The sequence below is a fragment of the Cnephaeus nilssonii genome (assembly GCF_951640355.1).
Source record: "Cnephaeus nilssonii genome assembly, chromosome: 21".
Lineage (NCBI taxonomy): Eukaryota > Metazoa > Chordata > Mammalia > Chiroptera > Vespertilionidae > Cnephaeus > Cnephaeus nilssonii.
Window position 1 is genome coordinate 22,729,076 of NC_137092.1, and position 14,742 is coordinate 22,743,817.

The 14,742-nt window shown below is 40.7% G+C and overlaps 1 protein-coding gene across 3 annotated transcripts in view; it reads left to right on the forward strand.

Annotated features, from left to right (window-relative positions):
* The first annotated feature begins 3,234 nt into the window (after positions 1 to 3,234).
* Positions 3,235 to 14,742, forward strand: part of TDRD5 (tudor domain containing 5) — a 52,057-nt gene continuing 40,549 nt past the window's right edge. For all 3 annotated transcript variants that reach the window (XM_079761852.1, XM_079761853.1, XM_079761854.1), the window contains exons 1-5: positions 3,235 to 3,282; positions 3,714 to 3,951; positions 4,559 to 4,966; positions 7,685 to 7,878; positions 12,353 to 12,436. In XM_079761852.1, coding sequence (XP_079617978.1) covers positions 3,720 to 3,951; positions 4,559 to 4,966; positions 7,685 to 7,878; positions 12,353 to 12,436 — 918 coding nt within the window. In that variant the 5' untranslated portion in view covers positions 3,235 to 3,282; positions 3,714 to 3,719. The remainder of the gene's footprint in view (positions 3,283 to 3,713; positions 3,952 to 4,558; positions 4,967 to 7,684; positions 7,879 to 12,352; positions 12,437 to 14,742) is intronic.

The window sequence follows — 14,742 nt, forward strand, 5'->3', positions numbered from 1 at the left end:
AAAATCAACCCGAGTAAGGCAGTGAGAAGAGGCTGCTTTAAATGGAGTACAGGAATAACACTTGTTTAACCTCTATGACATTGGTTTCTCCACATGTGGTTCCAGAGCAGGTGGATGCGACAATGTGTTTTTTTGTGTTGTTGTTTTTTTCAATCCTCACTCATTCCTCAGTAGGTTTTTCAAAAGAGTCTCTCATACTTGTCATGAGGCATATATTAAAGCTTCAGAAGCTTAAACACACACACTCTCTCTCTCTCCTTACTGGCTGTTTTCTAAGGTAGGAATGTTGGTGGGAGCAGCTGCAGTTGAAATATACTCCCCAATGCAAGCAGGGATGGGAGGAGACCAGGTGGCGACAGTTAATTACCAGAAGAAAATGGGCTCTAGTCATCACAATAGGCAGCCGGGTGGAAAACACGTTGGTCTTGACTCACAGAGCTCTCTGGTTGTGGTTAATTAATTGTAGGATCCAAGGAATGAACTTAACAACTCTGTGTAACAACAAAAAGCAAAAAAACAAGAAAACACAATTCTAGGGCTGGGAACAGAGGCATCTCATGAGTGAGCGACATGACGTGTCACCTCATTCACAGAGCTAACTCAGACCCCAAACCCGGAGCCTCCTGAGCGTAGCCCAGATACTCTTAAAGAAGGATGTTGCTGAAACACCACCTCAGTACTACAAACCTTTGTCCCAGCCTTTCCCCAAAGGCCTTGTGATCTCTTACGGATAACTGCTCTGGAGAAAAGAAAGCACCCAAACTGCTCAGAGACTATCACTAATTTCCGGCACCAAAAGGTCATGGCTTGCCATCGGCATTCTGCGCTTATATAGGGGTTAGGTGATAAATAGCTGAACTCCGGCCCAAGTTCACCTTTGGGTAGGGCTGGTGGTACTGAATGCATCTTATGGTTAGGTACCCTATTTGACAAGTGAATAGCTGAAATAGGTCATCTTAGCAACTGACAGAATTTCTTCATTGCTGAGTTCACTCATTGAGTAAGGGCTATTCTGGTAGAAAATGCCAACTGGAGTGCCAAAATAATACATCAGAAGCATTACCACATACCCGAAGAATTGCAGAGGTGAGTGTCACCATCAATGGTGTGAAAGATGCCAGGTGTGATCATTCCCACCTCATTCCCATCCATTTCCCGGGTTAGTCACCACAAAAGACCTGCCCGTCATGGAGGATGAATGATAGTGCATTATTGTAAACCCAAGTGAGGACTCCAATTGTAGGGCCTCTTCCAGACCGGGTCTTATTGAAGCAACCCAAACTACCGCTGGCACCTGGTTTGCAGTTATTGATCTGGGATTTAGCTCCAGAATCTTTTTTGAAAATCCTTTTTTTTCCCCCCAAGCATAAGTTTTTATTGCCTATATCCTTGTTATGTCTGTACATCAGTCTCTTCACTTTCAAATGGGGATCATAATTGTATCTTCCCACAGTGTGACTGGGAAATTAGATAATTTATGTAAAGAGCATGTAGTAAATGTTCGATATGTGTTACCTATTATCTCAGATGATTGGGGATGAGAATGTGGGATAATGTTGTTTTTCCCAATTCATTTTGCAGTAGTCATTCTCCAGTGAGATGATAAACTTTCTGAATCCTTGCATATCTGAAAATGTCTTTTCTCCCACTTCAATATGGAATTGGCTGGGTATAGGATTTCAGTTTCAGCTTTGAAATATTGCGTCATTGAGAAACCCAACGGCAATCTAATTTCCATTGCTTAATAGGTAACCTATTTCATTAGTTACTAGTATTCCAAGGACTTAGTGGGTCCTTTCAATTTGAAAATTTGTCTTTTTCTTCAAATCTGGGACATTTTCTTCTTTTGAAACCCCCAACCCTCACCACCATTCTTTGTTGTTTCTGTAACACCTGTCATTCGGACGTTGGAATGTCTGGATCCATTCTTCCCATCTCATCATTTTTCTTTTTATTTGCTATTTAGCTCTATCCATTCTGCTATATACCAGCTCATCATTTCATCCTTCCTATTTTCTGTCTTTAAGGGATTCTTCAATATTCCTGGCTCATTCATGGAACATTTTGTTCTCTAGGGTTTCTTTTGGATTTATTATGCTCTGGAATTTTAGATAGAAGGTAAGGTACATGTGTGTGCTCAGATTTCCTTCTTGATTCAAATTCCTTGGTTATCTTTTGGTTTGTCTTGCTCCTTTAATTAGATTGTACTTTTTTTTTAACTGACTTTATTTTTTTTTAAATATCTTTATTAAGGTGTTACATATGTGTCCTTATTCCCCCATTACCCCCTCATCCCCCCACTCATGCCCTCACCCCCCTGTTGTCTGTGTCCATTGGTTAAGCTTATATGCATGCATACAAGTCCTTTGGTTGATCTCTCCCCCTTACCTCCACCCTCCCCTACCTTCCCTCTGAGGTTTGATGGTCTGATCCATGTTCCTCTGTCTCTGGATCTGTTTTAGATTGTACATTTTAAGGTAATACGTTTTGCCTCTCTATTCTACGCTTTTCTGGTTTTCAAGGACCTTATACCAGTAAATCTGGCTCATTCCACCTATCCAACAAATACATCCCTAGGTTAGTTTCCCTACATCCTCATCTTTAGCTTCCCAGCTCCTTTATCTCCAGTGGCACCTGGAATGCTCACTCATTCAGGACGCCCTCCTCACCCCAGGCATTCCTCTAGCTCTGCAGGGACTCTCCCCCAAGCATCAGCATTGCCTGCGATTATCCCTAACAGACCTACACCCGCTGCACCAGAATCTGCTGATCAGACCCGGACATCTTCCCCGCACACACACACCCCTCCCCCACCCCGCACCCCCCGCCCCTCTTACATAAGCCGCACCGGTGATTCTGAGGCCCACCCAGGTTTAGAACCTCTAGGCCTTCCCCTCCGGGCTGCCCGGCCCCAGGGCAGGACCGCGGTGGCTGGAGAGGTTCTCGTCCCCACCTTGCATCTAGCAAACCACGTCCAAGAAGGCAGGCCGCGGCCATCCCGGAAGGCAGCCACGACGCTGCTGGGGGTCGGCCCAAGCGGCCCCGCCACTGGGGCAGGCCCCAGCCTGGACCCCGGAGCGGTCAGCCCTGCCCAACCGTCCCAGGGGCGCGCGCCCTCGGGGCTGGCACGTGGCGCCGGAGCGCCGGCGGCGTCCCTCGGGCTGCGGTGCGCAGGCGCGCAGGCGCGCGGGCGGCCCCCGGCGCGCTCTTCGTGGTCGCTCGTCGGACCCAGCGCCTCCGGCCCTCCGCGCCCACAACGGCGGCAGCGCCGGGGCCAGACGGGTGAGTGGCGGCCACCCGAGGCCAGGCCGCTGAGGGGCGGTCCTCCTGCCCGGCCCTGGGCCTCGGCGCCCTGGTGGCGCGCAGCCCGGGACAGGTGGGAGGACCGCCCCGCGCACCGCCGGGGTCGGGGAGACGTTGGGGGCGGGGAAGGGGCCTCTCCCCCCGCGGAGTGGGACGGGGCGGGCGCCGGGGGCGATTTCTGGAGACGCGTGGAGGTGAAAGCAACCCTGTTGGGGATAATTATTGAGATGGAGAGTTTGAGGTGCGGGTGGGGGAGGGGGCCAGGGCTTGGCCAAGCAGCGCAAGTTTCGGAGGATTCTCATGATGTGGCTTCTGCCTTCAACGCTTTCAAAACGCGTGTCTCCGTTGTTTATACTTCACTCTTGGTCGTTTTAAGCCCAAGAGCTGTGTTTCTGGCCTAAATCCCGTAGGGCGCAATGTCTGAACAAGAGCGCATACTGGAATGCCTGAGGAAAGAAATAAGGTCACTGCTCATTTCCGCCAAAGATGGCTTGACCCCTCAGCAGCTGGAGAAAGAGTACCTTTTGATGGTTGGGAACCACTTACCACTCCGGATCCTCGGGTATCGGTCCACGATGGAGCTGGTGTTGGACATGCCTGATGTTGTCAGTGTCTGCCCCTGCGGGGATGGTACTGTAATACTGAGAGGTAAACTTTGTAAGCGTCATCACTGAGTAAAGTTTTAGCAATTACCCTGCATCTGAGGCAGGGTATTTTAATTCTGGGGGGCAGAGAGGATCATAGGCACATCTACCTTGGAGGTTGTGGGCTAAGTTAGAGCTTTAGCAAAATTAAGAAACCTTTCCCCCTTCCCCAAAAATGTACATTGACAAAAACTGCATTTTGCATATTATTTCAGATGATGGCACCTTTAGTTGGGAGAAACATAGCAATGGGACTTTTTTTTAAATTATAAAATCATATTTTTAATTTCACATAGCACACACACACAAAATCGAAGGGAAGTTTGTTGTTCATCTCAAGATTTTCAAACCTTTCAAGGAGTCAGTTAGCAGTAATAATGACATACTGGGTTTTACCTTTCTCTCTTCATCCTCTGGTAGAGGAACTAATAAGCTGTTGTCTAAAATGCAAAAAAAAAAAAAAAAAAAAAAAGAACCAGGGGTTCATATTTATGCTATCCAGATACACATCTACATGGAGAGCTAAAAAATGTCTGTACAACCACAGATACAAAGGATAAAGAAGAGAGTAAGTGTTCACCTACATGTGATTTCTTTGTTCATTTCTTCAGCCATTCCAGATGAATCCACCAAAGGAATAGCAAGTTTAGTTGCAAAACAGAGGAGCAGTCATAAGGTTCGAAACTCCATGCAGAAGGGAAGGGCCAGTGTTTGCTCTGGGCCCAGCTTTCACCGGCGAGTACCTTACCGAGGAAGGGTGCCCCCTGTTCTTCCAGCCGTTGTGAAGAGTGAGTTGAAGGACCTCCTGGCATTGTCTCCTGTTCTTCTGTCTGATTTTGAAAAGGCATTTGCCAAGCGATTTGGACGATCATTCCAGTACATGCAATATGGGTTCCTGTCCCTGTTTGAAGTGCTGAATGCAGCTTCGGATGTTATTTCTGTAGAGCAGACCAGAGCAGGTTCTTTGTTGATGTTAAAGAAGAGCATATCAGAAGAAAAGCAGAGAGGGTGGCCAGCAGGTAAGCATGTTAGCATTGGTAACTATTGTGGATGAACAAATTTCGGAGCACTCGTGACACAGAGAGAGGCATGTGATGGCTAAGCTCCACCAATTTGTTGAAGTTAAATGTTGGCTTTACCATTCACTAGCTGGGTGATGATGTCAGGCATGTTACTTAAAACATCTAAGCATTAGTTTCCTCATCTTTAGAAGTAATAATACTTGCACCTTGGAATTGTGCTGAGGATGAAATGAGATGAGGTCTGTAAAGTGCCTGGCATTTAGTAAGGTCATAATAAGTAGTATCTATAATAATGAAAGGGTAATACGCTAATTAGACCGAACGTCCTTCTGGACATCATTCCGGACGAAGCCGGGGCTGGGGGAAAGCCCGGGTCCCGGGTGCCTGCTGGCTGGCCGGAGGGAAGCCGGAGTCCCGGGTGCCAGAGGGCAGCCAGTGCCAGCAGCTGGGGGAAGGAAGGCCTACTCTTGTACAAATTTCATGCATCGGGCCTCTAGTCTGTTATAAAAACACAAAATCAGCTCTCTCTAGAGTGCTGTAAATGAACATTAGGTCTATGTGTTCACGTAAAGAAGATGAAACATGGAAAATGAAGTTTTAAAAATCATACTAGTTAGTAGCATTTGCCATCTGATCTTTGCTGTCATTGATCTTTGATGTCATAGCAGGCACTGCATTAATTTATGTAGTGTAATGATAACCACCTTATTTATATAGCATTTGACCTTGAGTTGTCATTGCCATACCATAGACAAGTAGTGTGAGTATCCCTGTCTTACAGATAAGGATACCAAAGCTCAGGAAAGCCAAATGACTTTTCCAAAGTCACATGGTTGGAAAAGTGCTAGAGCCAGGTTAGACACCCAGTTCTTATTACTGCTCCTTCATTGTTTTTCCTTCCCAAATCACTGTCATTCTCAAAGGCTCAGAAACCAGTATAATCATTTGTATATTTTTTTCTCTAGACCCTTGACAGTTAAGAATCTATATATTGAGCCTTTTGGGGGATTCTATGCCTATTTCAGTGGTTTTTTCTTTTGCTCCAAAGTCTACATTTAGATTAATATATGTGAACATGAGAATGTCAGGAGTTTACAAATAAATATTTAAACAGTGGTGGATAATATAGTTGGGCAAAGATATGCTGGAGGGTTTACATATTCTGGTCAGGAAAGACCTTGGGGCCACTATGTGTTTAGAGTCTAGTCCTCAGTTATATTAGTACTAGAGGCCCGATGCACGTATTCGTGCACCAGTGGGGTCCCTTGGCCTGGCTTGCAGGATTGGGCTGAAACCGGTTCTCTGACATCTGCCGAGGGGTCCCAGATTGCAAGGGGGCTCAGGCCAGGCCGAGGGACCCCACCGGTGCACAATCGGGGCCGAGGAGAGACACGGGAGGTTGGCCAGCTGGAGAGGGACAGTGGGAGGTCTCCAGGGCATGTCTGGCCTGTCTCAGTCCCAATTGGCCGGACTCCAGCAACAAGCTAACCTACTGGTTGGAGTATCTGCCCCTTGGTGGTCAGTGCACATCATAGCGAGCGGTTGAGTGGCCTTAGCATATCATTAGCATAGTGTGCTTTGATTGGTTGAATGGCGGACTGGTCGACCAGACACTTAGCATATTAGGCTCTTATTATATAGGATTCTTGAGGTGCTCAATCTTAGGGAGACTAACTCATGCGATTAAACTTACAAGAGGTTCATGTTTCCAATCCATAGCCCTTCTCTCTACCATCAGGCTATCTTGGAAATAATTGTTTTTTTTGGTGAGCTTGAACTTAGGATAAAGAAAGAGGTGAGGCCCAGTGATACATCTTTCATGTTGTACAAAAGAATAAACCTCTCCAGTGCTATTCTCCTTCCTACAAATGTTGAAGAAAAAACTCTACAGTCTAGAATAATATCTTTTATTCTATATCTTTTCATTCCTCCCATTCCCCTTCCCCTTCCACATACTGCTTGCTAGGTGGTTATCAAGTTTGAGAAGCATAGTCCTAAGCAGACTCGTTGCTTGGAGACTTTTTGGTCTCCTAACAAGATACAGCTTTTTGAGTTTTTACCTATTGAATCCTGCATCTCTGTAATTACATTCAGACTAGTAGCCCTGTGCACGAATCCGTGTGCCAGTAGCTCTCTGCAGGGCCTGGCTGCTCCGCGCCCACTGCCCAGAGGCCCATCTGTGGCTGGGCGCAGAAGGCTTGCCTCGTCGCTGGGGCGACAACGCAAACGTTCCGCACCCCAGCCTGGCCAGAGGCTCATCCACAGCCACGCACGGAACACTTGCCTTGTCGCCACAGCGACAAAGCAAGCATTTTGCCAAGCTGCTCACGCTGCCCACTCTCAGCGGTCGCCACCCCGGGACTGGGGGACTCCGGCAGGCCTGAGAGGACTGGGCGCCGCCATCTTTGTGACGGAGTGATGGTTAATTTGCATATTACCCTTTTATTAGATAGGATAGGATGACCTTAAGTGGAGTTTTAGATGTCCCCTTTTTCAGTAACACACTTAGGATCTCTTGGTTTTCTTCTATTGATGACTAATCACTTCCATCACATGTACATTTTATTGACTTAATGTTTAAAATGTAAGCTTACTTGCATTAATTTTTAGTTCTAAGTTGAGGGCAATATAGCTCACGGTAGCCTCGTATATAACCACCAGAAAATAAACTAGAAATTTCTAGTGACAAATTTTCTCTCCTTTTATTCACAAAAGGTAAAATTTTTACCCAGCCTTTTAGAATGAAACAAGAAGGATCATACTCTCCAAGCTTTCCAGTAGCAAAGACACGCTTTTCACGACCCACTTCAAACATGGAGCCATTGAAGCAAATATTGAACATGGAAAAGACTTCTAAGTCAAGTGTAGTGGAGACTTCAAGGCTGAATCACACTGAAAAATTAAACCAGGTGAGATATTGGAGTTTGGAGATATAAATACACTGAAAATGTGTTTAAATTCATTGGTTATTATATCTGATGGAAAAGCTGGTCTTTTAAAATTCAAGTCATTCACTAATTTCAGATATAACTTAAGCATTTTCTTTGGTTCTCTGGATTAGTAAGAAATGAGAAGTGGCAGTGAGAAAAGAGTACAATTTTGTCAACTCCAGGGTTTCTACTATTTTCTGCAGATGATTCCCAGATCTGTATCTCTAGTTCCAGCTTCTCACCAAAGTTATAGAAGCATATTTACAACTTACCTCAGGAATATCTTCACCTGAATGGCTGGCCCCTGAGCACTACAATCCTGGTATCTTTGTGTGACTATAATGCTGAAGGACTTTGAATAAAAACTACTAAAATATAACCAACAAAGGCCTGGTTAAGTTAGCAAGATAACAAGTTGAGCTCAGAATAAGCACATGGAAATTAAATTTGAGACATAAAAGTGCTTTATTTCTATAACTTAAAATACTAGCTTTAGTAACATATATAACAAAATTTACACATTTTAAATGGACAGTCTGAGTTTTGATAACTGTATCTAGTCATGTAAGAATCATAAAAATCAAGAAACAGAACATTTCCATCATCCCCCAAAGTTCCTTCCTGCCACTTTGTAGTTGATCTCTTTCTCTGCCTGCAGCTACAGTCACTGCTTTCTATAACTGTAATTTTGACTTCCCAGGAGTTTCATATAAATGGAATTAAATAACATCTAGCTTTGTGTTTATCTTCTTTAACTTAGCATGATGCTTTTTAAATTCATCCAGCATATATCAGCCGTTTGTTCCTTTTTCTTGCTGAATATCATTCCATTGTATTGATATACTTCGATTAGATGTTATTTCCTGTTTGGGGTATTATGAATAAATCTGCTATGAACATTTACATACACTTTGTATGAATATAGACTTCATTTCTCTTGAGTAAATACCTGGGAGTAGGATTGTTGGGTCATACACTAAGTGTGTGTTTAAGAACTTTATAAGAAACTGCCAAACTGTTTTCTAAATTGTCTGTACAATTTTACTTTCTCATGAGCTACATTGCAGCTTTGTTAACATTTGATATTGTCAGTTTTTAAACTTTTAGCCATTCCAGTGGGTGTATAATGGGATCTCATTAGTTTTAAGTGAAATTTCTCTAATGATGAATAATGTTGGGCATGTTTTCATATGAGTATTTTCCATTTGTATATCTTCTTTGAAGTGTTTATTCATATTTTTGCTCATTCTTAAAAATTGAGTAGTCTTCGTATTGAGTTGGAAGAATTATTTATATAATCTAGACATAAGTCCTTTATCAGAGAAATATTTTCTCTGGTCTATACTTGTCTCTTTATTTCTTTCTGACTTTTGTGGAAAAGTCTGTATTTTTTATGAAATTGAATTTACATTTTTCTTTTGATTCTTGCCTACATAATAGATTTTTGCTTAATACAAAGTTACAAAATGTTCTCCTGTGTTTTCTTTTAGACGTTTTATGATTTTAGTTCTTAGGTCTATTATTGATTTCAAGTTTTTTCTTGTATAAGGTACCTGGTATGGATCAATTTTTAATCTAGCTCGATTATAATTTGGGGTGTGTGTGTTTCTGTGCCAGTTCTATTTTGGTGCTTTTAAATTCACCTTAATTTTGTTAGGGCAAGTCTCCACTAATTAGTCCCTTTTCAGACTTTTTATCTATTCTAATGTATTTTTTTCCTGGAAGTTTATAATTATTTTTGTAAATTCTAAGATTTCAATTAGATTTCTCTTAGAATTAAATTTTAAAAAATTTGAACACTTCACATATTACATTTAATAGATTTATTCAATAACATATGCAGCTTTCTATTCATTCAGTATTATCTTATGCTCTTCAGTGCAGATGTATAGTTTTCTTTATTAGAGTTTGGTGCATGTCTTGTAAGTGTATTCTTAGGTATTGTATAGTGTGACACTTTTGCTGCTATTGAGAATGGGTTCTAACTACTTAAGGCTTATGAGGAAAGAAATTAATTTCTTGAAATATTATTTTGAAACTGGCCACCTTACTGAACTTTGAACTTGTTTAATCATTTTCTCATAGGTCTTCCAAATACACCATAATAATGTTTATAAATAATTTTCCTTTGTCTTTTTCAGTATGTAAAATTCTCATTTTCATTTCCTAAATTTATCTACTGATTGAAAATTTCAGAAAAAATATTAAAGATTAAAAGTGCATATTTCTTTTGTAAAAATAATTTTCCAATTTGATTGGTAAATAACTATTACTATTTGATTATTAGAGGTTAAACTTTATGCTTTTATTATCTATTTAGTGTTAATTTTTATCAGTTGCCTATTCATTGTTTATCCATTTTTCTAAGGAATATATATCTTTGATTCAAAGCTCTTTTCTGCCTTTTCTCTGGCCCTATAGGTTTCTATCTGAATATGGCTTTTGGGGAGGGAGGGTCAATTTACATCTTTATTTATGCCCCTGTATTGTAATCTTTTGTTCACTTGATTTATTGCCCATTCTTTGTATTTTGTATATGGGCAGGCATTGTGAAATCAGGGACCCTCTTGATTACTTTCTTTATGTCAACCACTGATCACCTGCTGTTCTTACTTTCCCCCACATTATAACTTCTACCCTCTAATTATAGATATCCTCAAGATTACCTGGACTTTAAAAAATCTCCCTCCATTCATTTTCAGTCTCTTAATTTCAGGCAAAAACCATATTCATCTTCTTGAGAAGCATTCTTTTCCTAGTAAGAGCCCATCATTTTGACATCTTGAAACCAGGCTTGGAAAATATTTTCCCTAAAAGTTCACATAGTACATAGTTGAGGCTTTGAGGGCCAAATTGTCTCTGTTGTAATTATCCAACTCTGCCCTTGTAGTGCTAAAATAACCTTGGACAATAGTGAGTGAATCTGTGTTCCAATAAAACTTTATTGATGGATACTGAAATTTGAATTTTGTATCATTTTCATGTGTCACAAAATATTCTTTTTTATTTCCCCCCAATCATTTAAAAACGTCAAAACCATTCTTAGTTCATGGACTGTGCAAAGACAGATGGTAGGCCAGTTTTGACCCATGGGTCATAGTTTGCTGACCCTGTTACAAGCCGTTCTTCATAGAAACAAATCACATTTGTATTCAATATCCTGCCATTTACTTCCCAGTTTCCCAAATTATTGAAATTGAGTAAAAAACAGCAAAAACCTACCTTTATGTCCAAGGTCCTTTAGCTTTCTGCATAAAACTTGAGGTCACTGAGTCTTTTTCCTTGGTCTCTTATTCATCTCTGTAGGATCAGCAATTCCTTCTCCATGGTATTCTTTCCTAATTTCTGTGGGTTCCACCTTTATTATTTCCTGTTTCTATTCTTACTCTCTTAGCACCCTAGTCTCCTGATTGCTCATCCCTCCAAATCTAATTTTCTGCCAGATTAAAATTCTGATAATGTCTCTCCCTTGCTAAAAATCTCTGTATCAGTTTTTGTTTATGGAACTAAGAAAAATTGGTTAGTTTGGCATATTCTGTAATTTGATTTGGGTCTACCTTTTTCAGTTTCCTCTTCCACTATTCTAATTCCTTCAGGAAAACTATTCTTTTTTCTTTGTTTGTGAAGTTCCTTCTACCTTCATTGCCCTCTCTATCACTTTTCTGCAGTAGTCTCTTCATCTTTTTACTTTATTGGGGTCTCCCTTTGCCATTGGCTTTTCTCCGATAAAATCCTCAGATCCCTGCTGTCTTTTTCTTTTTCTTTTTTTTAGATCCCTGCTGTCTTAACTTGGGCCGCTCCTGTCTTTACTATCTGTTGAGTTCAGATAATCATCCGTTGTTTCCTTAACTTTATTTTTCCACTTGCTCAACTTTGTGACCTTCCTCCCCTTTCCCTCTATCCTTAGGAGTGAGCCCTGCTTCTAAACTCAGAATACACTACAGATCGTTCTGCATCCCTATTGGTTCTTTCCTCCTTCATTTCTATTTCAACAGAAGAGCTTTTCCTTCTGCCCTTTATGGCCAGTCATTGCCCTGGTTCACACTGAATCCTGCCTCCCAGGGACCTTTCACTATCCCATCTCTTCCCTGCATTAGGCACACACTAATATGTGTTTAATAAACATTGAATACTTTTATAAAGAGAAGAAAATTAGTAACAAATTTTTTTTCTGGGTAAGAGTATGGGATTGAGTAATTGAAGACTCTAGAATCAAATTGTTATAAAGAGTGTTAATTCTCTGAAAAGTTTGAGTATTTAATTTTAATAAATATTTCATCTACTATAAATGTATTTTGTATGTATGAAATGTTACAGTGACTCTTGAGAACAGTTTTTTATCCATTTGCTTGAAATACATTTCCTTTGATAGATATTTTTCCTTTGCATATTATTCAGATTTATCTTTGACTTTTTTTGGACTATAACTTGAACTTTTCTTTCTTTTTCATAGTTGGAGAACACCTTCAAATCAGTTATTGCACAGATTGGACCTGGTGGGACTATTAATCCAGAACTAAAACATAAAATAAAATTTGTAAGTATTTTCTGTTTCTGGAAAATGGTTAAGAATACTTGATTATACATTTAGATATTATTTGTGGCCAAGTTAATTTGCTTAAGAGTACTTATTAGTTTAATATTTATATTTATGCCCGATCTTTTCAAATATATTGCAAATAGAGTGGCTATTCATTTAAGATCAGAAAAAACAACAGTAAATAAATTACACAGTCTTAAAATTTTTTTTTAAATTCTTTAGAAAATGTTAAGTTCCTTCATAAATGTGCTCTCTTCCCAGTTTTCTTCCCCTTACCCTAATGAATCATTGTCAAGTTCTTTCTAGTACCAGTTTTCTATATATTTATGTCAAATACTATTCTAAATTGTGTATGGTATCCCATCGTGTTGATATACAATATTTCACATGAGATTTGTTATTAACATTTGAGTTATTTCTAGCCTTGGCTATTAAAAAATGCTGTAGTTAATGTCTGAACATTTATCTAGAAGTGGAATTGACAGAGGTATTGATTAAGTTTTGATAAATATTACTACTTTTGCCTCTAAAAGATTTGAACAGATTTTCATTCCTATTGACAATGAAATGTTACTGTCTAATTATGTAGTTTTAACTTATATCTCTTGATTTTTACATTGAGCATGTTTTCATATGCTTAGTAGTCATTTATACTTCTTATGTCTTCGGCCTAATTTACTGTTTCTCCTTATTCATTTGTAAAAGCTCTTTGTACACTTAAAATTTTGGTGGTAGCTGTTAATTGCAATTTGAATAATCAGAGTGCCATTGTGACTCTTTCTGCCTTACTTTCATTTGAGCTACGTGGTTTTACTAGGAGAAATGCAAAAACTTTCGGGCATTCAGGCCCTGTCTTCTTGTTTGGACATTTGTTCAATATGACTTTTTTATGATAACAAAATATTAGAGAAATAGTAAGCATTCATTGATAAAGGATTGGTTAAATTATCCGCCCAAACTAGGGAATATCATGTGGCTCATAAGAAAGTTCATGTGTATCTCAATTAATTTTCATGAAGTATCTCCTTGACATACTGTTGGACTCTAAAAACAGATTTTATAGAGTGACATGTTTAATGTTATCCTTTAATATAAATCATAAATAATTTGAATATGTTTGTGCATAAGTTGGTTTCTGAAATGCATCCACAACTATCTCTGAATCATAGGATTTTATAATCATTTCTATTTTGCATTTTTCTGAAACTTGAATTAAAATAAAATATATAGTATCTTGAAAAATCTAGGAAAATGCAAAGCTTTAAAAATTTTTATTGATTTTTAAAGAGAGAGATGAAAGATATATATACAGAGAGAGAAACATTGATTTGCTCTTCCACTTATTTATGCATTCATTGATTGATTCTTGTATATGCCCTGACCAGGGATCAAACCCGAAATCTTGGAGTATCAGGACAACACTAACCAACTGAGCTACCTGGCCATGGCCAGTGCAAAGCTTTTTATTCTTTACTAGTAGCCCATTTGCAGGAAGAATCCTGCAAGCAGCCGCTGCGGCCGCGTGCACTGCCGCTGCCGCCGCCTTTGCGGCCGCTGTGCCTGCACCCGCACACCGCTGCCGCCCGCCCCACTCCGCTCCATCCCGCCCCGCCTGGGCTTTCCCTCTGGCAGCCACCTTGCTTTCCGCTTTTCCTCCCTCTTCCTTCTAAGTTGTCTTCAGTCTTCACTCCTCCCTCCCTCGGTGTATGCAAATTAACCGCCATCTTTGTTAATTTGCATACTTGCCCTGATTGGCTGGTGGGCGTGGCTTTGGCGTAGCGAAGGTGCGGTCAATTTGCATATTACTATTTTATTAGGTAGGATTGGGCTAGACTGAATCCACTTCTAGGAATTTATCCTAACAAAATAACTGGACAAGTAAAATGAGCAACTATGAGGATAATCACTTCAGTGTTTGTGGTTATGAAAAATAGGAAATAGCTCTAGGGGACTGAGCAAGCAAATTTAAGTATATTGAATATTTTGAAAACTCAAGCCAGAAACATGTTGATGCATATTTACTGACATGGAAGATGTGTTTGGTTTGATATTTAAAAACTGATTGTAGAAATAATGACCTATTTTATGTTAAATACTAGAGGCCCGGTGCACGAAAATTCGTGCACTGGGGGCGGGGGGTCCCTCAGCCGGGCTTGCGCCCTCTCGCAGTCTGGGACTCCTCAGGGGATGTCTACCTGCTGGCTTAGGCCTGCTCCCTGGGGGATTGGGCCTAAGCTGGCAGTCAGATATCCCTCTGGCAGCCCGGGAGCCCTCGGGGGGATGTCCAACTGATGGGGAGTTAG